Source organism: Pleurodeles waltl, chromosome 6 (genome assembly GCF_031143425.1).
Source record: "Pleurodeles waltl isolate 20211129_DDA chromosome 6, aPleWal1.hap1.20221129, whole genome shotgun sequence".
Lineage (NCBI taxonomy): Eukaryota > Metazoa > Chordata > Amphibia > Caudata > Salamandridae > Pleurodeles > Pleurodeles waltl.
In genome coordinates, this window is record NC_090445.1 from 140,739,569 (window position 1) to 140,766,611 (window position 27,043).

At 43.2% G+C, this 27,043-nt stretch overlaps 1 protein-coding gene across 1 annotated transcript; it reads left to right on the forward strand.

The window, feature by feature from the left end:
* Window positions 1-378: 378 nt before the first annotated feature.
* On the forward strand, window positions 379-14,980 carry LOC138299387 (keratin, type I cytoskeletal 12-like). Its single transcript, XM_069237614.1, has 8 exons — window positions 379-823; window positions 2,533-2,615; window positions 4,938-5,094; window positions 8,135-8,293; window positions 8,694-8,819; window positions 11,772-11,989; window positions 12,237-12,286; window positions 14,346-14,980. The coding sequence occupies exons 1-8, from the start codon at window positions 428-430 to the stop codon at window positions 14,441-14,443; spliced, it is 1,287 nt and encodes a 428-aa protein (XP_069093715.1). The 5' UTR covers window positions 379-427; the 3' UTR covers window positions 14,444-14,980.
* The last annotated feature ends 12,063 nt before the right edge of the window (window positions 14,981-27,043 follow it).

Genomic DNA, 27,043 nt, shown 5'->3' on the forward strand with positions numbered 1-27,043 from the left:
TAGTTCCGGAATACCTTAGTTTAGTGCACGTTCTAGTCGAATCCTCGGTGTCTTCATATTTTTAAAAGCATGTGTCACACTGCATACACTTAAAAGTGGCTGTTGCAAACTGTCTATTAATGCTCCTTGCATACAAATGAATTGATAAGAACAGGGGGTAGTGCTTTAATGACTTAAGATTTAAAAAATTACATCAATTAAATTAAATGCTTAGCATTGCCCCACCCGCTTTATCTTGATGTACTCTATAGTAATGAGAGGGAGAGTCTGACCTTGAAACAAAACTGCTTATTTAGAAGTTTACTCATAGAAATGAAACACCCACTACAGTTTGTATATAAAGGCTCAAAAATCCAGCCGTTGCACCAGCACCCTCTATTCTCCTACTAAGTGGCACTTTGCAGGGTAGCAGTTCTTCAGGAGCATCATGTCTTTCTTCCAACATAGTGCTGGATCCACCCGGGTTTCAGTAAGTGGTGGTAGAGCCAGCTTTGGTGGTTTCCAAGGCAGTGCTGGAGCAGGCCAAGAGGGCTATGGTGTTGGCTTTTGTGCTGGTGGATTTGGTGACGGACCTGGTGTAGGCTTTGGCATTGTAGCTGGTGGGAGCCATCTCAGCAATGAGGGCCTCCTCTCTGCTGGGGAAAAGGAGACCATGCAAAACCTCAATGACCGCCTTGCAAGCTACCTGGACAAAGTCAAACAACTGGAAAGTGCAAACTCGGACCTTGAGTGCAAAATCAAGGAGTGGTATGCAAAACACCGTGCACCAACAGCTCATGACTACAGCAAATGTTATGCAATAATTGCAGAGCTTCAAAAAAAGGTAGGAAAATTATAAATCATTAACAATTTGAACTAATGATATACCTGATTACATAGTTCCTTATTATTGCTTCAGTGAGTAATGCAGAAATATATGTTTACTTTTTAATTGTTTGGAGTTGGGGATTTCGTCTCTCTTAGTTTCTGATAGAGCTTTACATCGAGTACTGCCTAATTTATAGAGGTGTAAAGACGGAAATGATTCACTAGAGTTAATTTCAAAGCCCTATTTATGGACCCACAACTTACTTGAATCAAACTGAAACTGAACTCTAGTAAACACCGGAGTTTCCCTGCTGTTTGCAAGGCTACTTCCTTTTGTAAATATCTGTAGTTCCTTTCATGATTATCAGAGATAAATAACAAGCAAATCTTCGACTAGGTCCTCAGTTGTGTTTTTTTGGTTTACCAAGTGACTACATGCAACTCAATGTTTCCACTCTAAGGGGCACATGTACGTACCATTTTTCCTGTCGCAAACGGCCCGATTCACAGAATCAGACCGTTTGCGACAGGAAAAAAAACATTTCGGTATGTACAAAGCCTATTTTGCGATTCAGTAATCTATTTATCGATTCGCAAAATAGGTTTGTGAATCGCAATTAGGAAGGGGCATTCCCTTCCTAACTGCGAGTTGCAGAGCAATGTAGCATTGTTTTGTGACTGTGAATGCGGTCACAAAACAATGGCAGTTAGCACCAGTTTCAAACTGGTGGCAACCCATTCGCAAACTGGAAGGGGTCCTCATGGGACTCCTTCCCATTTGTGAATGGCAGCAAAAATATTTTTTCAAAGCAGACAGTGGTCCCATGGACCACTGCTTGCTCTGAAAAAATGAAAAGAAAACTTTTCATTTTCGTTTTTGAAATGCATCCCGTTTTCCTTTAAAGAATACAGGATGTAATTAAAAAAAGAAAACCTGCTTTATTTAAAAGCAGTCACAGCAGGCCACCATCCCTGTGAGTGCGGCCATTCCCAATGGGGTCGCAAACTGCGACCTACCTCATGAATATTTATGAGGTAGGTCATTTGCGACCCCATTGGGAATTGCAAACAGTGTCATTGACACTGTTGTACATCACGTTTTGCGACTCGCAAATTTATTTTAACACACGTTAATTTAATGCACTCTTGAAGTTGTAATCTTGGTTTTCTTCAATACGGTAATTTCGATTACAGTACCCATTACTTTGATTTTGTAAAGGGATTAGGGGAGAGGATCTGGCATTATGGCCAGTGCTGCCTACTTTGGAACCGAAAGCTGGTTTGAGTCCCAGTGTTGGCTCAACATCCTGCAATACTGGAAAAATAATTTAATCGCCTTATGCCTAAAAATGAATCTGACCTTGTATAATTTAACTGGTACTTGTGGAAAGCGCTCCAAAACCTTAGGGTCGAGCTCACGCTATTAAAAACTGCAAAAAAACAGCTAAAAACTGTTTCCTAGAGTTACGAAGCCACATGATGTTTCTATGGATATTGCATTGTGGTGCCTGGAACGAGGAGAGTGGATAGTATGTGCATGCACCAGATGCCTGTAAAGATACTCTTTGAAATGTCACAAAAGCTTAATCAAAAATGTATATGTCTATAATTTTTTGGGAGAACAAAAACTGACTTTTGTTTCGAAATCAGGTTAATTGCCCTCTTGGAAATGATAGTCCACCTGCTGCAACATGATCTTCAATGTGAACTTTTATTGTCTTCCAGATCATTGCTGCATCTACTGAAAATGCCAGAATCGTCCTGCAAATCGACAATGCCAGACTAGCTGCTGGCGACTTCAAACTTAAGTATGTCTATCAATTCCTCCATCTGTGGCAATACCTTAGCAAAGAGGTGGAGCTACCTAAATGCCAAAATATTCTTAACTCTTCACTTTCCTTTCCTCACTGCCATTCTATCTTCATAGCCTTGTCTAAAGTAGACTAGATCACTGGAACACTTTAACCAGTGTTTCGCAATACTTGTTTTCCCCTTTCAGAAGGCCATTTACCTTCGCAAAAAGGACTATTTCGAACTTTGCCATGCACACCAGGACCTCCAATAACCAATATCAGGATATCTAAATATCCAAGAAGCACTAATCCTCTCATGAACACCTCTTAAATCTTGAAATCTTAAGGCATGATTTAGACTCTCATAGATGGACCGCCTTCCATCATGGTGGCAGAGGACATCTCCTCCACCACCCCTGGTAGAACATCACTGGTCATATTATAAGATCTCTGCGGCCATGCTGTGAACTCTTTGTCTTCAGAGGTACCACTGCCACTGCAGATCCTTTGATGGCAAAGGAAGTTTGGTGCACGACTACCATCGTTTAGGGGGAAGATCACCAAGGTTTTTTGTTTTCAGAAACAGACTCACAAATCAGAGTTTCTGTCTGAAAAAATAAAACAACTAATGGACCCCACACCTTGGGAGAAAGAGAGAGTGGCCGTTATTTTTTTTATTGATGACAGATGGAAAGATAAAAAAGGATGCCGGACTCTCAGCTATAAATAGAAAGCATGGTTTGATGACATTTTTCTACCAGCCCCCTTCTCTGTGGGACTGTTGAAGTAAGTTTTCCAATGGTGGAGCCCATGGAGGCACTGCTGTCAGAAAACTGGTGGTCCTCCCAACTCAAAATTGAGCGGGTGGACTGAAGGTCTGGCAGACAAAGTACTCCATCTCATTCAGGACAGAATACTATAAATCAGATCCTTTGCATTTAAAATACTCAATGGCTAAGCTACAACTTACCTGTTAAAAACTACAGCAAGATATGTTTACTCCTGAAATCTGCTATCCGTGAAAATAAACATTTTTGCTATCCATAGAGGACCTTGTGAGTCACAGAGATGTTGGCTCTTGAGACAAGGCCCAATCATTGGACTCACACGTGGTAATTCTTAAACATTCAAATGATTGATTTCAACTTTCTTTCTACACTTTACCTCACCTTTTTGCACTACAAAGTAAGTTTATTCTGGGTGTGTCTTCTTATCTCAGTGACCACTTATCAGCTCACTCACCTTCCTCACTATATAATCACCTAATCTGTGCCATAGTATGCAAAGCCATGTAGGTTAAGCAAATTACCCATTCAAATAATTTTCAAAACAATAAATAGGGCAATCATGTTGACTTTAAACCTATATATTTTCTTTCCGATTGATAATCAATAAATTACTTTTCCTGTCTTCACATTTTTGAAGTAATCCATCTTCAAGAGATGAGTACAAGATTAGGGTTCACTCACTGAAAAAATACAAAGATGGGTGACACGCTTGAATTTTTTTCTGCAACTGAGATCAGTTGGAAAACACATACTGAGGACTCACATGAGGATAGTGGGAGATGGAATGCATTGCACTGACTTCCCTGGAGAGCGAAGCTATGCGGCAAAATTATATACTGTAAAAAGATCTTCTGAATGGAAACGATGGGAAAGAGATTACCTTGTGGCTAAGATTAACAGAATCTAATTACATGATTACCTTTAATTGTTGTATTAACGAAGTAGGTGTTAATGACAGATGAATAGTATTCCGACACCTCACCAATTGGAATGATTTCTGGAACATTCAATATTTGAAATTCAAGCAACACAGCACCCACTACAAACTCCATCTATCTAGGAGATATCACCAGGTGTTACATAGTAAGAAATTCAGTGCTACTGGTTTCATTGACCTTAGAATGATGCAAGTCCTATTTGATCCCTATCATTTTGCAAACATGTGTCGGGGTACAAAAGCCTTAAAATCCATCGTAACCTTGGTTTATTTTAACCTTACTGTGCCAACAGCCAGATGTGACGTGCATGGCAAAAGGTTTGTAAGACACTAATCCTACATTCAAAGACCAAAACAAATGGAAGGATATTGAAAGAGAAATTGAATATTTCTCTACTGGAGACACAACTGTCTTCCACAATATTGTACTGATACATCTTTTATAAAAAAGCATACAGACTTAGTTGCACATTTGGAGTGTCACAGGGAATCTAGCAATGTGTTGTTTCAAACTTTTATTTACTTGCTTGGAGCCTCAGTTGTTAGAACTTCCTCTTTCATATTTGTTATAGCTTGGCTGTTATTCACATGTCTAGTTACTTTTTTCTCCAGGTATGAGAATGAGCTGTCCCTGCGCCAGAGCGTGGAGGCTGACATCAATGGGCTGCGCAAAGTGCTTGATGAGCTGACTGTGGCCAAGTGTGACCTTGAGGCAGAGGTAGAGAGCCTGACTGAGGAGCTGGCTTGCCTCAAGAAGAACCACGAAGAGGTAAGGGCAATGTGACATGAAAGTGCTGGTATTGATGTAGATAGAATCCAAAAACTTGTGTTACACCTGTTTGAAATGTGCTTTCTGATTCATCAAAGTTTTCCCTTAGTTGGGTGTTTACTGTAAAAATCTTTGACAAAAGCTTTTGTAATTTGTTTTTGAACTATCTTTCTGTAAAGGGTTGGTATGCAATAAGATAAGAAAAACTGAATTTTTCTAATAGCTGAGGACTTTTCTCACACTTTAACTATTTTCTGCCATTTTATCTTGAAAGAGCCAAAATGATTCAATTTTCTCATGCCAAGCATGATATATAATAGGAGTTAGTGCGACAGAAAGCCGTTTCTCAACACCTTGGCCGACAATTTACCTAAGGCCAGTGCACTGACAGCCAGCTTATTATCTAACATACCTGCTCCTACTCTAGCTCCAAAACACATAGGGGGTCATTCTGACCCTGGTGGTCCGAGACCGCCAGGGCTATGATGACTGAAAGCACCGCCAACAGGCTGGCGGTGCTTTCTTCCCCATTCTGACCGCCGCGGTCGAACCGCCGGGGCCGGCGGTTTTCCGCCATTTCTGCCCAGCCCTGGGGATTATGATCCCCTTACCGCCAGCCTGTTTCTGGCGGTTTTCACCGCCAGGAAGAGGCTGGCGGTAAGGGGTGTTCTGGGGCCCCTGTGGGCCCCTGCACTGCCCATGCCATTGGCATGGGCAGTGCAGGGGCCCCCTAACAGGGCCCCGGCCAGCTTTTCACTGTCTGCATAGCAGACAGTGAAAAGCGCGACGGGTGCAACTGCACCCGTCGCACGGCCACAACACCGCCGGCTCCATTCGGAGCCGGCTCCTGTGTTGCGGCCTCATTCCTGCTGGGCCGGCGGGCGCAAACCAAGTTTGCGCCCGCCGGCCCAGCGGGAATGTCGGAATGGGGGCCGCGTGAGTGCGGCTGCATTGGCGGCCGCATGGCGATTTCCGCCTGTCGGGCGGCGGTAGCCTCCCGCCAAGGTCGGAATGACCCCCATATTGTGGTGCTCTAAAGAAAGGTAGCCATGGCAGCATTATTGTTTTCTAACCTGTTGCATTCCTAGCTAGGGTTCAGGTATTTTCTTTTTGATTATTGTGAAGAGAGGATATCTTGAAAGGGTGGCTATCATTCACCTGAATAATTCAATCATTTTCAGAAGCCATAGAAAAAGTCAGATTGGCAAACAAGTAAAGTGTAAATGCACTACTTTCTAAAACTTTAGTACATATTATTACAATGTCAACAAAATGGAGACACTCAGTATTGAGCGGTTTGGGCACATGGGGAGAAAGCCACTAGGATAGGAGTTCTCAGCAATGAAGTGCTAAACTCATTAATTAAAATTTAAAGGTCTGGTTATTGAACCCCTTCTTCTTCTAGGACACCTATCCATCTCCTTCTTGTTCTTCATCTTCTTCTTCTTCCTCTTCTTCTTCTAAGACGATATCTTCTTGCTGTTGGTAATGTATCTTTCTAATTTAGTTCATCTCCTGCCATGCATGTTTTTGGTAGTCCGTGTTGCATTTTCTCTGCTAGACAATATATCTTTCTTGTGAGATAAAAACTCCTTAATTTAGCTAGTCTAGATTTCCTTTTTTATGCTGTATCAGGGTTTGTTCTTCTTAGAAGACCATATTGCCTTTCTAGGAGGGTATATCACCTTGTGCTAGACAACATCACATTTCCCTGTTAAACCATCCCTCCTAGACTACATCAGCTTAATTTTGTTATGACATATATCCTTTGAACATTTTATTTGTTATGTTAGGTTAGAGCTCCCTTTCGAAACATATGTCTGGTTGATACACCATATTTTTCTTCCTTAATGACAGGCCACATCTCCTGCATTCTGCCTTATCACATTTCCTATTTTTTGATAAAATCTCTATTTGACAAATATACATTCCTGCTAGGTCAAAGTCCCTCCAAGACACATTTTCTGCATGCTAGTCCACACATCCTCCCAGCCTGTGTCAGGACTTTCATTAATGAACATACTACTTTCTATTACAGCTTAGGTTTTTCCCACTACACAACATTCTCTTAGACCACAACTTCATATACTCTCTAATTTTAACCAGTTTTTAAAAGCACTTCAAACACGGAGATGCCATTAATAGAAGATACAGTTTTCCAATTTAATGATGCTCAATTTACTAACATCAAAAGAGTGAAACATTGAGATGACGCTGAGGAGGATTTTGAACGTGTGGCTTGCAGGTTACACCAGATCTCAGCAGCAATCAATTAACCTGAGTCATCTGCCTGTGACTAGACTGCATCTCCTTATCAGCACAACTCACAACCTTCTTGCTAAACAACACCACTTACTATTTCTAGACTACAACGTGCTTGCAATTGTGTCTCTTAAATCAAACACAGCAATTCATCTGCTGCTGTCAAAGTGCTAGAAATTTGCACTTAGGGCAATGCCCAATATAGCATTGAAACAAAAGCAGTGCTATATTTTAATAGTATACCTACTGATATCCCCTTTGGAGAAGTGGATGCAGCTACAAAACAGTAACAGTGTTCTTATGTATAGGGGTATTTGCTGTGCGGTGATCTGCAGCAGGCAACTAGGTTATGATTTATTTAGTGAAAGTAACAATAGATGGGAATAAGTGGTGGCCAGGGATAGCAGCTGTAACCACTGACACACCCTTGGGTACTCCTATCACTGCTTTTGCCATCACAGATGTCAGCAATCTAAACAGAATGGGAGAAACAAATTAAATATACTTCAAAGAGCCATTGTAACGTACATTCATTGACCTCCCATCCCATCTCACAAGCCAGTCGGAGGTGTTTGCGGGGCCAAGGGTGGGCTTCTGGTCATAACCAAGATGGTACTGGGGATCAAATGATGCATGAAGTCACTTCTGCTGCCGCTGGACTTTTGGTAAATTGACTTATACCAAGTCAACTATAAAAATAGCAGAGAATGGAACATTTTTATCCATGCTTATTGTTAACCCTGGTTAAGGCCATGACATGCTGTTACTCCCCTTGCAGGAATTGAAGGGACTATTAGGAGCCGAAGGACAGCTCAGCGTAGAGATGAATGCTGTCCCAGGCATCAACCTGCTGAAGCTCCTTGCCGACATGCGATACCAGTACGAGGAGATGGCAGAAAAGAATCGCCGGGATGCTGAAGCAAAGTTCCTGGAAGTGGTAAGGAAGGGAGGAATGTCCTGTGGGCTGTGGGATAGGAAGTAATGAACTATGGGCAACCTAGATATTTTCAAACAAGTTAGTGTACACTGAAATACCCATAAGGCTGTCGCCAACTCAGACCATTTCAGGTTCTACATAAATCACTAAACCTACCCAGGGCTTACACCAGTCCCCACAGATCAGTCCACTTTGATGCCTTAGATTTGGGAAGATGTGTGCATTAAATATGGATTAGCATTTGCTTTGTTCCTGCCTGTAACAACACAGACAATTAAAAAAGACTGGAATGGAATATGTCCCAGAGTAACCAGCAGTGGCTGAGTTAAATTCAAGCAGTCCATCACTTGTTCTGGTGTCTAAATATGGGAAAGTTACCAAAGCCCATGTTGTTTCTTAGAGCAATGCCATCAAGCAAGAGATCTCTGCCGGAGCTGAGGACGTGCAGTCGAGCAAGAGAGAGGTCTATGACTTAAAACGCGCCCTACAAGCCTTGGAAATTGACCTGCAAGCAGCTCTGAAGATGGTAAGTTATTTCAATTACTCCATTTCTTTGTAAATAGACTTCATGTTGAGAAATCTTTCCAAGCATATTATATCCCCCATTCTTTGGGGAAGGTCTTGAGGAACCTATGAACATGATGGAAGCACCCCTTATATAGCACATGGGTCTCTCTTCTCAGTTTTAAGGGATTTATAGAAGTATCACAGTTCCTATGTCCATGTGTTGGTATCTTTCCCAGTTCACTTTATTTCTACACTTTCCAGAAATCCTAGTACTGCTTTTATAAAGGGATAAAATACACAAAAAAGTTCCACAGTGCAAAGAAAAAATCTAGACTGGAGCTGCTAGTCACACAAGCAAAACTTGGTAGAGCTGCACTCATCTATATTGGTAATTTCAGAAAGAAGGAAGTGTAGGTTTGACTTTGGAATCAGGTGTTGACCCTCCAATCTGGATATTACTCCCAGTAGCAGACCACTGAGTTTTCCCCTTAACAGCGCCAAGAGACAATTTGATTTCTAAGTTATCTACGCTACATTACTTGTGTATTGAAGCAAAGTTCTTCTATAAATAACAATGCAAACTACTAATACTCTTTTGTTTCATTTATTCGGAATGTACATAAATGCCGCGACTAAACATAAATTCCAGGCACCCACAAATAAAATTATATATATTTTAAAATATAATCTATGCAACTTGTCACACAAAGAATCAAAACATAAATCTAACGGTTAAAACTGAGACAATGATTTCCTCTGTTATAGGACACAACACCCTCAATAATAGTGTGATCACAAAGTAGAACTGGAGAGTAAGCAAGCAGTCCCTTTGGGCAATATTTCAGTGTCTACTGTATGTTAAAGAACTGAGGAGCATATTTACAAGCCCCTATCTCCACCTTAGAATAATTTCTTTTACACTAAGACGGTGCTAACCAGTGCCCTACCCTGCACCATATTTATAAGGCTCAATGCAAGCATTGCATCACTTTGTAACCCTTGCGCCACATTATACCTTCGCTGGGTATAATGTATGCTGGGGGGCGTTCTCCCACAGGGAGGCCCAAAAAAATATTGCAGTGAAATGTACAAAATTTCATGCACCATTCTAGCATCATTTTTTAATGCCTGCTCAGGGCAAGCATTGAAGTGACATTAGTGCATTACTCTATGGGCCTCCCTGTGCTTTGCTGGACTAGCACCAGCAATGCGACATATAGCATAAAAAAATCTGATGCTATTGTCCTAACATGTGCCACAGTGCGCTGTGTTGTAAACATGCCCATTTATATGGTATGAATGAGAGGAAATGCCCAGACATATAGATAACATCAGGGTGGGGAGGAGGCATTTGTAGTGGAATGGCTTTAGAATAGACACAGCTGCATCAGCAGCTTAGAGGGGCAGTAGCAAGTGCACTGTGTACATACCTTGAACTAGCGTGGAGACTATTCCAAGGATGCATTCACAATGGGAATCAAATCAAATCATTAACATTTATAAAGCGCGCTACTCACCCGTGCGGGTCTCAAGGCGCTAGGGGAAAAAAGGGGGGGTTAACGCTGCTCGAACAGCCAGGTCTTTAGGAGTCTCCGGAAAGTGGAGTGGTCCTGGGTGGTCCTGAGGCTGGTGGGGAGGGAGTTCCAGGTCTTGGCCGCCAGGAAGGAGAAAGATCTCCCACCCGCCGTGGAGCGGCGGATGCGAGGGACAGCAGCAAGTGCAAGGCCAGAAGAGCGCAGGTGGCGGGTGGGGACGTAGAAGCTGAGGCGTCTGTTGAGGTATTCCAGTCCCTTGTTGTGGAGGGCTTTGTGTGCGTGGGTGAGAAGTCGGAAGGTGATCCTTTTGCTGACTGGGAGCCAATGCAGGTGTCTCAGGTGAGCAGAGATGTGGCTGCTGCGGGGTACGTCTAGGATGAGGCGGGCCGAGGCGTTTTGAATGCGTTGCAGGTGATTTTGGAGTTTGGCTGTGGTCCCGGCGTAGAGGGTGTTGCCGTAGTCCAGGCGGCTCGTGACGAGGGCGTGGGTCACGGTTTTTCTGGTGTCGGCGGGGATCCAGCAGAAGATCTTACGGAGCATGCGGAGGGTGAGGAAGCAGGCGGAGGACACGGCGTTGACTTGCTTAGTCATGGTGAGAAGAGGGTCCAAGATGAAGCCGAGGTTGCGGGCGTGGTCTGTGGGGGTCGGTGCGGTGCCGAGGGCCGTGGGCCACAAGGAGTCGTCCCAGGCGGACGGGGTGTTGCCGAGGATGAGGACTTCCGTTTTTTTCAGAGTTCAGCTTTAGGCGGCTGAGCCTCATCCAATCTGCGACGTCCTTCATACCCTCTTGTAGGTTGGTCTTGGCGCTGGCGGGGTCCTTGGTGAGGGAGAGTATAAGTTGGATGTCATCGGCATAGGAGGTGATGATGATGTCGTGCTTGCGTACGATGTTGGCGAGGGGGCTCATGTAGACATTGAAGAGTGTCGGGCTGAGTGATGAGCCTTGAGGTACAAAACAAAGCATGAAGCATGTAGCCATAGTCACAGTATCTCCCTAGTAATAATGCCCCCATGCACTCTTAAAGACACCCTGGACGCTTCATTGCATGAGGCACTACACTCAGAGATTTCTGACACCTACCAGTCATGTACAAAGGCACCTACAGCCCCTGTGGTGTTGGGGGGGGAGCACAGCACCCTGGCCAGAGAGCTCCTGAAGGAGCCTCTTTGTGGAGTTTGCAGGGGGGAGCAGGCTTCCTTACACCACTGACACCTACAGTATGTGCTCAATTGGCAAATGCCTATTTTTCTGATAGAAATCCAAGGAAGGCTTGCCAAAATGTCACATTTAAATGTACTTGATTGTAACACATTATTCTGGACTTCAGGGAAGGGATGTAGCCTAGACCCATTCTTCCTCATGCTTTGCCCAATGCCGTCTACAGCACATTCCATCGCTTTGTGTCATGAGTCCCTCTTGTCTTTTTTAAACCCAGAAAAAATCCCTGGAAGCTAACTTGGCAGAAACAGAAGGGACCTACTGCCTCCAGCTGGCACACCTTCAAGAGAAGATCTGTCAACTGGAGGAAGGACTTGCAGCAATCAAGGAAGAGATGGAGAACAATATGGCAGAGTATGAGCAACTCCTGGACATCAAGTGCCGGCTGGAGAGGGAGATTGAGACCTACCGGTGCCTGCTGGAGGGTCAGGGAAGGTAAGAACTTGTCAAATTCTAAATACCTGCACTTTAGTAATATAAAGGTTCTGGGCTTTTGCGTCGAGTTCCATTGCAGTGAAGCGAGGAGCCCCAATTCAACCAAAAAAGTAACATTGGGAACCCCTTGGTAAAACCTCAATTAAAACCTATCATGCCAGTAGACATCAAACATTGCGTATAGAATGATTATGAAACAGTACATTCTCAGTCATGTGTATGTGAAATGCATTTTGTTTCTTTTCAGTGGATATGTAGAACAAAAGACCAAGAGTTACATCTCTCCCCCATCAAAAGGTAAGTGTGCCTCTTTTTGTGAGCTTTGCGATAATGGCTGGCTATCACGAAGGAGGGTTCTCGTGCCATCCTCCCATCTGTCTGTTTGAAGTCTTGTCTAGTATGATAAAAACCAGGCACCAAAATGTTCCTATGGGACATATAGTTCCAGGGTGGTAGCAGTAGTTTATGTCATGCCAGCAGATAAGGAGGGTTCCTGCCCTTTAAAGCGTTTGGCCTCTTCTGCCCAGCTTCTCTGTATGCATTATTAACAATGGTGACGTAGCTCAAGCAGGCCTTATCCAAGGAGGGAATTCAAAGACAAAGGATGGAAAAAGATGCAAATAATAAATTGATTGTAATTATTCTGGGATTTTGTTTTGTGCAGTACTCAATGCCCATAAATGTCTTTGTTAAGAGTGAAAACGTTTCTTTTACATATCAAGTGACACAGAAAGTAGGAATTTCATTATATTTCTGCCTCATTAAAAAATAATCCTTTTGGCATCTAGAATCGCCTTCTTCATCATAAATGATTGAGTTTCCTCTCAACTTCCATCTGTGTGGAGTGAAACGCATTCTCATCCCGAGCATTGGATTCAATACATCTGACACAGTGGTGGGGTCCACTCTCTCCCCCCACCTCATTTATCACATACAATGTACCTTCTCACTCAAGCACACACTCACTCCTGGTGAGTTGCTTCTCTATGGGTTGAAAGTGGAGATGACCTTTAGCCTAACTATCACTCCAGAATGAAGGACAGCAGACACTGAAGGGGGACTGATGACTGACTAGGTTATGTAAAGACGTTCATCTCAGTGAAGGCCTGTTAGAACCAGAGAGATCAGGATGGTCACATGACCAAAAAGTACCATCGATACAACATTCAAATAGGAGACACACAGCAACATAAGGATGCTTACATGACAAATATGAAAATATGCATCACCATTAGAATGTTACTTGAGACTCTACTGATAATATTTGTATATTCATATTATATGCACCCAATAGAACATTCCGCAAACGCGCAAGCACCAACTATAAAGTTCACACAAAGCATATTTTCATCATGAGAACCTTCTCACAAGTCACTTGCACCACTGTTAACATGTTCTCCTCCGCCATGATTAACATGTTAAGATGAAGGGCTCTCATTATAACTAAAACATTCCCACATGGCACATGCACCAACTAGAGCATTAACGCAAGTCGCGTTCATCAATCAGAATATTCTCATGATACAAATACACCAAATGTAACTTGGTTACGAGGAACGTGCTGGAATGTATGCTTATTCACATTAAGAACAGGCACCAATATTAGCATGTTCAAATCAGCGGTTAGTAACAATATTGCAATGATCAGAAGAGGCGCTACCTCAGCAAAGCGATCGTTCCAATGCAGCAAGTGCACTAGTGCAAACAGCTAGACTGTTCACACGAGGCAGATGTATTTCAATTTGAATGTTCACGAGAGGCATATGCACTAAGTAGAATGTTCATCTCAAGCAGGGAACTAACATTAGCAAGGGTACACAAGGTTAAAAACAACACCAAGCCATTCGCCGGACGCATACACATGGATGTTACTGTGTATAAAGGAAATGCACTAGCTCAATAACAGCAGTAGTAAACAAGCACAACATTAGAATGTTCAAAAGTGAAAAAACGCCAATATGTACATAATCACATATGGGGCATGCACCAGCCTAAAAGTGCTCACATGTGAGGCATCTGTGAATGGCTCAAATAATGGAGATGGGAAAATAAAAGTGTAGTCCTCTAATAACAATGTGTGTATGAGACACCTGAGCATTGTTAAACCATTCACAACATGGATGCACACAAATAGGTCCGATTTAGAAAGTCATTTGACTACCTGTGTTTATTTTAGATACACAAATAAATGCATTGTAGAGGACATAATCCAATTCCTGATCCGTAAAGTGAGCGTAGCATTCCATACTTTATCCAACATGTCCACGACCTTCTCTGTCATTAAACACATCATTTATTCTGTAAAGATATCGTACCTGCATTCCACTGTTTATTTCATTTCTTGTTTCAACCCCAGAGCCAGTGAGAAGCCGAGTTGTAAAGACCATCATCCAGGAAATGATGGACGGCAGAGTTGTCTCACAAGAGGAGAAACAAAGTGAACAGAAATTATAGACAGAAAGTGGGCCTCTCCTAATGAAACCGCTTATCTACTGGGAAACCTTCAACAAGATGCATAACCCCGGAGGAGGGACACACCTTCTATAATCCCACAGCTCCAGCTCTTCTGATTTGCGTAGGCCTTTTCATGTCTTCGAACATAACCACAGAATGTTCTGGGGAATTTCATGCACTGAGCAACACATCTGCCCCCGCGCATAAAAGCAAACGAGGGGACACCCAAAATGAATGAGAGGACACCGAAAACGAGAGGGCGCCCAATATGTCCATCACGTGGGCAATAAATTGTGAATAATCGGTTACAAGATTTTAAAACTTGTACCAATCTTATCTGTTGTGACTTTACTTCTGAATACTCCACGAAGTGCCACCTAGGCAGGGGCACCGGCTGGGAAATGGGGCTATTCATTCTGCCAAGGCTATTCTTTGGATTTTCTATCTTTGTTTCTTTGCCTCTCTTTACCAGAAAATATAAATCACTGTTCCTGTGCCATTATTATTCAATAAACTACTTTTTGAATGCTAAATAAATGGGTGTATTTTCTGGTCCTAATGATGTGGGAAACACTTCACCAACTTTGCTATTATCTATTGAGAAAATATGATTTGACTCTAATTTAGAGAAGTCAGCAGTGCTTTATTTGTAAATAAAAACGTGCTGGTGCCCAAAGACCTCTTAACCCCTTAGCTGCTAGGCCTTCCCTACTCCCTCCCCCCCCAGTGCTGAGCCCTTTTTTGGCTATTTGGGGTAGTTCGAGCTTAGGACTTCATAACGTTTTGTCCACATAAGCTATGCACGCCAAATTTGCGTCCTTTTTTTGCGGCTGCTGCAATTAAATGTGTGAGCACAGAATACTGAGGCAGGATAATCCTGAAGCCATCTTGGGCCTCTTCAATCCATTTATGGCCACTCTCTGCCCCTTCTGCTCACTCTTGCAGCTTTCTGCTTTCTCCCATTGTGACGCTTTTTCGTTTTCCTCTTCCTACATCTTTCCCATGAGTGTCTTTTGCTCTTAGTAAATGCTTGAGGTAGAAAAATAAGAGCCGGCCCTAAAAGAAAAGTGCCAGTGCTCCGCACCGGGAACAACGAGCACAAATTAAGTACTGGAAGTCTGTATGAAGTGAATCCAAATTGGTACTGAATTCAGTGGCAGATTTTTGTTTCCTGAATTATCTGTTGATGAAGCACTTGCAGAACAGATACTCAGAATAGGAGGACATGCGACAGCAGTGCTCCTGAATGGTTGCGCTTCTTAACGTGATATTTAAGGATCCGTAGCCCGGACCACGGATAAAATTGAACAGCTGAGGCCAGCTGGAAAGGGAAATAGCAAATTATGTGTGGAGGTGTTTGTGTGTGTGTGTGTGTGTGTACAGCCTGGGGCCACACTTAAAATGCCAAAATGGAGATCTGTTACTGGGTGACCGGGCAAATCATTGCTGCAGTGAAGACTGAAGGTTTGAATTGTTTTTTATGGGAAGGCTTCTCTTGACTTGCCAATGTGCAATTGTTGGCCACCTTTGTGACATTAATGTTTTTATGTCACGTGCAAAATTGGGACTCTAGGCACAAGGTGACATTAAAGATACTTTTGTCAACATGATGACTGAATGTATTAGAGGAATTTGGAAAGCCGGATGAAGCCACATGTTTTTTTTGTATCATGAATTGTCTACTATATATAGGCTAGCGGCACAGCTGTTTGAAATAGTAAGTTACCAGGTTGGGAGAGGCCCAACGCATTAAAGGAAAAAAGGAAAATAAATGTACCAGTCTTTGAGTGCAGGCTCTCTGTTGAATGAATTGGGAGTTTATATATATATATATATATATATATATATATATATATATATATATATATATATATATATATATATACATATATATATATATATGTATTCACTTAAAAAAACAGTTATCTGATCAATAATTTCACTGCAGATGTTACATTAACATTTTCAATGATGTTATCAAGATGTCATGAGTGCTGCAATTTGTGAGGTAATTAGTAGTGCATGGTGAGGGCACGAGTTATAGTTACCTTACAGTGTGAGTTAAAGTTACTTGAAATAACTCTAAGTATAACTGCTGAATTTCTCTGGTTTTGTGCAAACAAATTCAGAACCAAACTATAACGTCCCTGTAACCTTTGATTTTGTAAGTTAATTTTTAAGGTTGTTAAAATTTTATTTCCTAACTATAACGTCCCTGTAACCTTTAGTTTTTTCAGTGAATTTCTATGGTTTTTTCAACATTAAGTAATTTAAATGACTTTACATTAATCCAACCACCTCGCGCACGGCCTTTGGCCATGCGCAGTGGAGGTTGATTGCAGGGCCAGGCCCTGCTGCCAACCCCTATAAGAACCCACTCTTGTGCCACGCATCGTCTTCAGCAGTGCAGGGCAGGGATTGGCCACAGGGCCGGGCCACAGAGCAGGCCCTGCGGCCAACCCCGATAACCACCCAACCCCGCGCCATCCATGGCCTTCGGCTATGTATTGCAGGCATTGGCCATCAAGCCGAACCTGTGGCCAGGCCTTGCAACCAACTCTCTGTAACCACCCTGGAGGGTTTGCTAAATGTTATTAAATTATATCTTCAGAACGATATATTTTAGGATAAATTGAAAAGAAAAATGTAATTGTCAAGTAAACATTTAAAGTTTAAAATAAATTAAATTAGGCAAACAAGCAGAAACAGTGGAACCTTCAACCGTCAGTGTGAAGGTCATAGATCTTAACCACTTGTCCACAGATGTCTCCTTATTGTATAGCTTTCAGACATGACTTTGACATTCAAGCCTAAGATTTTATTGGTGAAAAAGCCTTAAATATTACATTACTAATAATGTTTAACATTCAAAATACTAGTAAATAAATAGAGACACTGCATAACATACCAGGACTTGAACACTCAACCTACTGAGGAACAGTCCAAGCACCTTACCATTAGGCCAGAAGAGACTGCTGTGCCTTAAAATATAACTATAACATTTGTAAGCAAACAACTTGCTTGTGTAACGTTTAGAAGTCATTCTATGAAGAGACTATTGTTATTGCAATAGTATCTCCATGGAAAAACTTCACACGGGCATACAAGCAACATGCTTGCTTCCAAAGGAAGACCGTGGGGGGGACAGAAGACCCCTGCGGTCCTAGCCGGCTCCCCGCGTTCTGGGGGAGCCGGCCCTGCTCCCACAAAGAGGGAGCTGCTTTAAATAGCAGATTCCATCTTGCAGGAGCAATATTTTCATTTATTTCCCTGCACGCACATTTGAATGCAAGGAAACAGAAGAAAACTCCAGTTTCTGCTTGCATAAAGCAGAGTTATGTATGTCCCAGGGGCGGGCACCCCAGTACATAGCAGGAGCCGGTGCTGGGTGGTGATGGTCCCCATGGTCATGTATGGCTCCACAAGGGGGGCCATGTGGCCCCGCCAATGTTGTATTTGCCCCTAGGAGGTGGTGACACCTGGGGCTCATAACGGACCTTCCTCCATTCTTTTATTTTAGACCTGGGGGGGAGATGGCCCCGTGGCTGCAGGCGTTCACGCGGCCCCCGGCGGCCGCTGCATTTGATTTACTATTTGCCCCAGGGAGGTGGTGGTCCCTGGGGCAGGGGAGGTGGGGAGCTTCGCCCTGCATATAATTAAAAGATATCCCCAGAGGGGTGGTGGTCCCTGGGGCCCGTATTCCGCAACAGACCCCCTTCAATCTTTTATTTTAGCTCTTAGGAGGTGGTGGTTCCTGGGGTTGTGGGGGGGCCAGACACCCACCCCGTACATAATTTCTTCATCCCCAGGGAGGTGGCGGTCCCAGGGGCTGCAGGAAAAAGCACTTTTTTGACTCCCCTTTTTTCTTGGCCCCCGGTTGACAGATCACCCTGAAACTTTCAATGTGCAACAAGATTCTCGGAAACACTTTTTTGGAACATTTAATGAAGATTTGTGAAACGATGCCAAAGATATAGACAAGTAAAAAAACTATCACTACTTCCTAGTGACCGCCACTAGAATATATATTTTTATTTTTGGGAGCAGCAGGTGCCTGGCACAGCCCATGGATATGGACTGCACACTGTATAACATGCTTGGAACTGTGATACCTTTTACGCTATTTGAGCAATATACAGATTAAGTACTGTCCAGCGCAATAACTAACATTAAGCAGGTGCCTGGCACAGCACGTGGATATGGACTAGGATTGAGAACTCACAATTTCTGCTGCACTGAAGTGGAAATAAAACGCTTGATTTTACTGTGGATTGGTGCTTCGGCTTTCTGTTACAATTAATACTGGGATGCTTCGCCCTTTACCGCGGCCGCCCTGGAGGGTCTGTGGCCCTGTATGGAGCAATTTTGGATTAGGATTGTTTAGTGAGGGGCCCGACCCGCTCTACTTCGTGCACATTACGGCATTTATCCAAGATTTGGTGTCATGAAGGTGAGAAGGGGATGGGACAGAGGTATTCTATCTCTGTCCTAGCTTTCCACAGACTTTCGACGTGAACTTTTATTTTTGGGAGCAGCAGGTGCCTGGCACAGCCCATGGATATGGACTGCACACTGTATAACATGCTTGGAACTGTGATACCTTTTACGCTATTTGAGCAATATACAGATTAAGTACTGTCCAGCGCAATAACTAACATTAAGCAGGTGCCTGGCACAGCACGTGGATATGGACTAGGATTGAGAACTCACAATTTCTGCTGCACTGAAGTGGAAATAAAACGCTTGATTTTACTGTGGATTGGTGCTTCGGCTTTCTGTTACAATTAATACTGGGATGCTTCGCCCTTTACCGCGGCCGCCCTGGAGGGTCTGTGGCCCTGTATGGAGCAATTTTGGATTAGGATTGTTTAGTGAGGGGCCCGACCCGCTCTACTTCGTGCACATTACGGCATTTATCCAAGATTTGGTGTCATGAAGGTGAGAAGGGGATGGGACAGAGGTATTCTATCTCTGTCCTAGCTTTCCACAGTCTTTCGACGTGAACTTTTATTTTTGGGAGCAGCAGGTGCCTGGCACAGCCCATGGATATGGACTGCACACTGTATAACATGCTTGGAACTGTGATACCTTTTACGCTATTTGAGCAATATACAGATTAAGTACTGTCCAGCGCAATAACTAACATTAAGCAGGTGCCTGGCACAGCACGTGGATATGGACTAGGATTGAGAACTCACAATTTCTGCTGCACTGAAGTGGAAATAAAACGCTTGATTTTACTGTGGATTGGTGCTTCGGCTTTCTGTTACAATTAATACTGGGATGCTTCGCCCTCTACCGCGGCCGCCCTGGAGGATCTGTGGCCCTGTATAGAGCAATTTTGGATTAGGATTGTTTAGTGAGGGGCCCGACCCGCTCTACTTCGTGCACATTACGGCATTTATCCAAGATTTGGTGTCATGAAGGTGAGAAGGGGATGGGACAGAGGTATTCTATCTCTGTCCTAGCTTTCCACAGACTTTCGACGTGAACTTTTATTTTTGGGAGCAGCAGGTGCCTGGCACAGCCCATGGATATGGACTGCACACTGTATAACATGCTTGGAACTGTGATACCTTTTACGCTATTTGAGCAATATACAGATTAAGTACTGTCCAGCGCAATAACTAACATTAAGCAGGTGCCTGGCACAGCACGTGGATATGGACTAGGATTGAGAACTCACAATTTCTGCTGCACTGAAGTGGAAATAAAACGCTTGATTTTACTGTGGATTGGTGCTTCGGCTTTCTGTTACAATATATATATATATATATATATATATACAAAACAAAGTTGTCCTCCGGACAGAAAGTTCACTCTCAACAGGTTGCAGTTTATTTTGGAAAGTAGCAAAGCCAGTAACATTCAAAGAATTCTTTACACATTATCCAGGCCTTACACGTTTCAGACATCTCATCCTTGGTCACAGGCCAAATGCTTGGATTGAGCAAATGATTGCAGGCACCTGATTACTTCAATAAATACTCTGGTGAGTTACACAATGCAGCTTGGTAATTTATATTACATCTTTAGTAGATGAACATTTCCGCCTTAGTAGGATGCTGCAGCCAAGCACATAAAAGCACATTTAAAAATCTTAGTAGGTGAATTCAAAGCACAGTTACCAAGTTTTGCTGAAATTATTTCCTCCTGTTGCTCTTTATATGACGATATGGTAAAGTCACACAGACCTGCTGTCCATCTGAAGTGGTGCTGCTTTCACGGCTGGACAGGCCGTAAATGATGTACAAAACAAAGCTGTCCTCTGGACAGAAAGTGCACTCTCAACAGGTTGCAGTTTATTTTGGAAAGCAGGAAATCATTTGCTCAATCCAAGCATTTGGGCTGTGACCAAGGACAAGATGTCTGGAACGCGTAAGGCCTGGATAATGTCTAAAGAATTCTTTGAATGTTAATGGCTTTGCTGCTTTCCAAAAAGTTAGGTTCAGATTTTACACATATCAAAACCACAGAAATTTAGCAGTTATAGTTACACTTATCACAAGAAACTACAAATCATACCCTAAGGTAACTATAACTCTCGCCCTCGCCACGCACTGCTAATTACCCCACATATTACATCAGTCATGACATCTTCTTTGATATCATTGATAATATCACTGCAATATTTGCAATAAAATTATTGAAGAGAAAACTGTGTATGGTGGCAGCGCAAGTTATAGTTAGGGCTCAAGAGATAAGTATAACTATAATAGAGTACAGGTACACTATAGTTAGGTTGATGTTTGACTTACAAAAAACCTTTTAAATAATGTGGTGCGGGGCCATAAGGCCCACCCGCAGCCCCAGGGAACACCACCTTCCTGGGGCTTTTAAATAATATGGTGTGGGGGCTCACGACCCCCTGCAGCCCCTAGGACAGTCACCTCACTGGGGCATTGTAGAAATTGGGTGTGGGGGCTGTGTGGCCCCCCCACATCCCCGGGGACCACCACCTCCCTGAGGCAAATAGTAAAAACATTTAAAGGGGGTCCATTTTGGACCCCCGAACCCCAGGGCCCACCACCTCCCTGAGGCTATTTCCACATTGGAGTGAGGCATTGCATACCCCCCTCGAGGAGCCACTGATGACCCTAGTGACTACCACTCCTCAGGGTGAGCTCTTGCTATGTCCCTGCGAGGCCACCCCCAGGGACATAGCTGTTTGCTTTTGCTTGGTGGGAGCTGACCACTCCCACCAAGCAAAAGCAAACATAACTCCGCTTTCTGACAACGTGCTCTGTCAAAGAGGTCCCGCAGTCAGAAAGAGGAGTTTTTATCTGTCTTCCCTTCACACAGATATGTATACAGGGAGGACAGATGAAAACGTTGCTCCAGCAAGGAGGGAGCTGCTATTAAAAGCAACTCCTTGCTTGCTGGAGCAATGCTGGCTCATGCAGGAGGCTCCCTCCATTGTCCTAGATAGCCCGTAAAGGGCAAAACCTTAAGAGAAAAACAATTGGGTGTGACCGTGGGGGAGGCCTTAAGGCTCCCTCTCGGTCCCAGATTGCCCATAAAGGTAAAGAAAATGTAAAAAGAAACATTAGCCTAAGTGTATGCAGTCATTATCCCTCCTTTAACTTCTTTTCAAGTGCACATGTTTAAGGCTCATATTGCAAGGTGATCTTACTCTTTTTAATTGACAAATACATTTTTCTTTTTAATTTGTGCAGAAATATATAATTCTCATTCTAGGTATATCATCCATTGAAGCATAAAAACTCTCTATCTCTCTCTCTCCCTCTCACTCTCTTTCTCTCTCGCAAACTCTTTCTCCCACTCAGCCACCCACTCAGACCCTTGTGCACCCACTCACAGCCCCAGTCAGACCCTCAAGCACCCACTCCCAGACTCACTCATGTACCCACTCACATACTCACTCAGACTCTCAGACACCAACTCACAGACCCACTAACACCCTCATGCATCCACTCACAGACCTGTGCAGACACTGATACACCCACTAAAACACTGATGCACGCACTCTTACATCCAGAAAGAGACTCTCACAGCCACTCTCACCCCCAGATACACAGTCTTACACTTATTCTCACACTCAGAGATATAGGCTGTTACAACTCCTACCGTGCACTGCCAAAGGGCAATGTGCCTAGTAGGGTTGGGTGGTTAGGGGGGTTGGCCACATGGACTGGCTGCAGGCCGGGCTTTGCAGGCAAACCCTGCTGCGCATGAGCGAAGTCTGTGCATGGTGCAAGTTGGGCAGTGGCGGCCGGCAGCTTTGGGAGGGGGGCGGACGGGGCACACACACACACAAACGCACACACACAGACTCATTCTTTCACACACAGACACGCACGCTCATCCATTAACAACACTCATTCCATTCAAACATGCACGCACGCACCAAACACTCATTTTGCAAGATCACACACATTCATTCTTTCACACATGCACGCACATCCATTAAAAACCCTCATTCCATTCAAATATACACGCACGCACCAAACATTAATTTTACAAGATCACACACATTCATTCTTTTACACACACACACGCATGCACGCACGCACATCCATTAACAACACTCATTCCATTCAAACATGCACGCATGCACCAAACATTCATTTTACAAGATCACACACATTCATTCTTTCACACACAGACACGCACGCACGCTCATCCATTAACAACACTCATTCCATTCAAACATGCACGCACGCACCAAACATTCATTTTACAAGATCACACACATTCATTGTTTCACACACACACACACGCACATCCATTAACAACACTCATAACACTCAAACATGCACGCGCGCACCAAACATTCAATGTAAAACATAACACACATACATACACACACACACACACACTTACCTTTAGCCTCCAGGTCCCAGGAGGGTTGGGACTGCTGCCTTCCCTCATTGGCTGACCTAAGGTCAGCCAATGAGGAAGGCAGCAGTCCCAGCCTCGCCACAGAGTGGGATGGGGTCAGTGAGTCTGCTGACCCCACCCCACTCTGTGACGAAATGACACTCGCCCTGGGCACTTCAGGGCTTAAACCTGAAACGCCCAGGGAGAGTGTCAATTGGTGACGCTTTCCTCGTTACCCAGGGGAGGGCCTCGAGGCACCTTTGCTGGGCTGAGGAGGTCACGCCCATAGGAGCTGTGATCTCCTCAGCCCAGCAAAGTTCAGCTCAGGCAGCCAGGAGTCAGCGCAAATCGTGCATGTCTGCTCCTGGCTACCTGACCTGAACATGAAGAGTGTCTGTCAGGCTGACCTTTGTTCAGCCTGACAGACACTCTTCATGGGGTGGGGGGGGGTGGCCCCTCCGCCCTAAAGGACGGTCCGCCACTGAGTTTGGGTACTTATAAGGGGGTTGGCTGAAGGCCCTGTGGCCAACAGCCGCTGCGCATGGCTGAAGGCCATGCATGGCGGTGGTTGGATTAACGTGCAGTAATGAAAATTACTAAATGTTAAAAAAACATAGAAATTCACTGAAAAAAACAAAGGTTACAGGGACGTTATAGTAAGGCTCACATTTGAAACGTACAAAACCATAGAAATTCATCTATTATAGTTAGAGTTATCTAAAGTATCTATAACTCGTGTCTTAAGGTAACTATAGCCCGTGCCCCCGCCATCAACAGTTTTTTAAATTAAAATAGAATAAATAGAACTAGGAGCATGTTTTTATTTTCTTCCCTGGCGGTTAAAGATGTAAACTTTTGAATAACATCATGACTCTTCCTAGGTTGGCAATGGTGAATGCATCATTTGTGGACTAGTTGATCAGGTGTTTGGGAGAGAACACTCAGCTAATCGGTAGAGTGGCCCATGTAATCAAAAAACATCTGAGAGTCAACACAATTAAGGAGGGGGTGCTTTATACACGTTTTTGAGAATAAATGTGAAAATGGCCTTACTACCTCCTTTACTGGACATTAGAGTATTTATGCTTGCATGAGACAGTGAGAAAATTTGTACACTGACTGTTCATGTGACAAGGCAGTGTTGAAGGGTTTCACACAATATTGCTGAATGATTGAACTACTGATTAATGACCCACGGAATATTGTAGTACAAGGATACCAAGAAAAGAATATATATTGAGGGACAAAATATTGAAAGGTAAGTCCTAATCCCACACCTACATATCTTGAAAATTTATGTAGTGCATATACGTGGAGGTAGGTAGAGAAAATCTAGACTTACCTGTCAATATCTTTTCAATACTTTTCCTTCTGAAGTGTATCATATACATATACTGCGCATGCACACCATTCAAAACTATTGTGAACCAGCAAAGTATGAAATTAGTTAAATGCAATCATTTCAGGTTACCCCAACATCCATCTCCCCAGGGAGGAGGCATCACATATCATGGTCTTAAGTGTTTATAATTGATGCTAATTCACAACAATGATGGGAGAGCAAGAAGATGTATCCTGAGCGGGGATTTGGATAAAAGATGACAAGGATGAGAAAAGTGCATTGAGGGTGTCAGCATCTGCCTGAAGAGAACGCATTTCACTTCTGTAGTTCCTTCTTTCTTCGGTGGGCCTTCCCACCCATGTTTGATTAAAAAAATAAAGGTCTGATTCAAAGAGAAAAGATTATCACAAAAGTAGATAAGAAAGATTGGCTGCTCATAATCTCCAGGTGGAGTTTGGAGTATCACTAAACCTTTCACACAAAACAGTAGTATAACAGTAATTCATTATCAACATATCATGATTCACACCATATATTTTCCACAAACTCTTCAATGAGCAGGATATGATACTCAACATCTGCAAAGTGATCCTCTCTTTCTAAACTCCAATCTGAGCAAACTAACAAAGATGGCCTCTGTGTACCCTTTGATTAGGTGGCACACACCTTTTTCTTGGCCCCTACTTGACAGTTCATTCCGAAACTTTCCATGAAGTAGCTGGATTAACTTTTTCCCGGAAAGTTCTTGTGAGAATTCATCAACCGCCATAAAAGCTATTAGTGAAACAAAAAATGCTCACCTCCTTCCTGGAAAGGTTCAGGGTAATCTGTTACATTTAACAGAAAGCTAGGTAGTTACCCAGTGAGCTTTTATGATTTGGTATAATCCACTCAGTAGTTTTTGAGAAATGAAGGTACAAAATGCATACAATGTGGACGGTTAATATCCAGATATGCTCTGATTGGTCATTTGAAAAGGGACTAGTCAATCTTGATTTGATGATCACAACTTTACCACTGTGTTGTGTCAGTTATTGCATAACTCAGGCACATGATTCCTGTGTCCTCAGAATGAATTAAAAAACATAGGACACATAGGGCCACATGTACAACTATTTGGATTTCCGATTTCCTAATTGCGATTCTATGCGAATCACAATTAGGGAATTGCAAATCCAAATGTAATAAACTCCTTTGAGCTTCTTTTGCGATTCCCGCTGGGTTGTAAATAGACCTGCTTCATTAATATTAATGAGGTAGGTCGCAATTTGCGACCAACTGGGAATCGAAAAATCACAGGGATGGTGGCCTGCTGGTGTCAGCAGACCATCATGTCTGTGATTGTTTTTAAATAAAGCAATATTTTTTTTTAAACGCAGCCTGTTTTCCTTAAACGGAAATAGGCTGTGTTTAAAAAGAAAGAAAATTAAACGTTTCAGTTTCATTTTTGAAGAGTAGGCAGTGGTCCGTGGGATCACTGCCTACTCTTCAAAAAGGTTTTTGCATGCATTCTGAAAGGGGAAGGGGTCCCTTAGGGACCCATTCTCCTTTTCGGATGGGTTAGCACCAATTTGAAATTGGTACTAACTGCGATTGTTTTGCGATCGCATTCCTGGTCACAAAACAATCATACATACCATTTAGATTCGGTATTAGGAAGGGACGCCCTGAACACGCCCCTTCCTAATACAGAATGGCAAAACCCAAATTGCGATTCGGTAACAGGTTACCAAAGTGCAGTTTGGGCCTTGGACATCCCAAAAAGCATTTTTCTTGTCGTAAACAGGCCGATTCTGCGACTATGCCCGTTTCCGACTAGAAAAATGAATTGTACATGTGACCCATAAATCAGTCTAGGTCACTTCTGTAAGAAGGCATCTGACTCTTGTGTCAAAGAATTCAGCTTTCTGACTTTTCTGAAGAAAAGTAATTGGCACGTTGAGATACAAACAGGAACATCTGACTTAGAACTCACTACCCAAATATTTTGAAGAAAATACTTGAATCAAGTTACCATTTGCTGGGATCCCTGAGAAGACAGGAATTCCACTTGGCCACTGAGTTATGTTTGAAAATGAAGAACTATCACTGAAATCTGACACGAAAGGCAATTATGCCAGAAATCTTTAGACATTTTCAGTAGAAGATGCAATATTGTACACCCCAAGTGGTTGAGATACTGGACCACCGAAACACTATTCGTTTTCAGCAGGATACAACAAAGAGCTTCTTGGGGAGGATAATAATGAATTGTAAAAGAACCTTGTAACAGTGTTAGACAGCTGATGTGTAAAGGAACTTTCGCTTTGGATTATCTCCCCCTGGCTGTTACTTTGCCACAGCAAGCGCCCCACCCCAAAAGGCTAGTGTCAGACTCCATCTCCATGTTCAGAATCAGACCAAATATGAACTTCCCA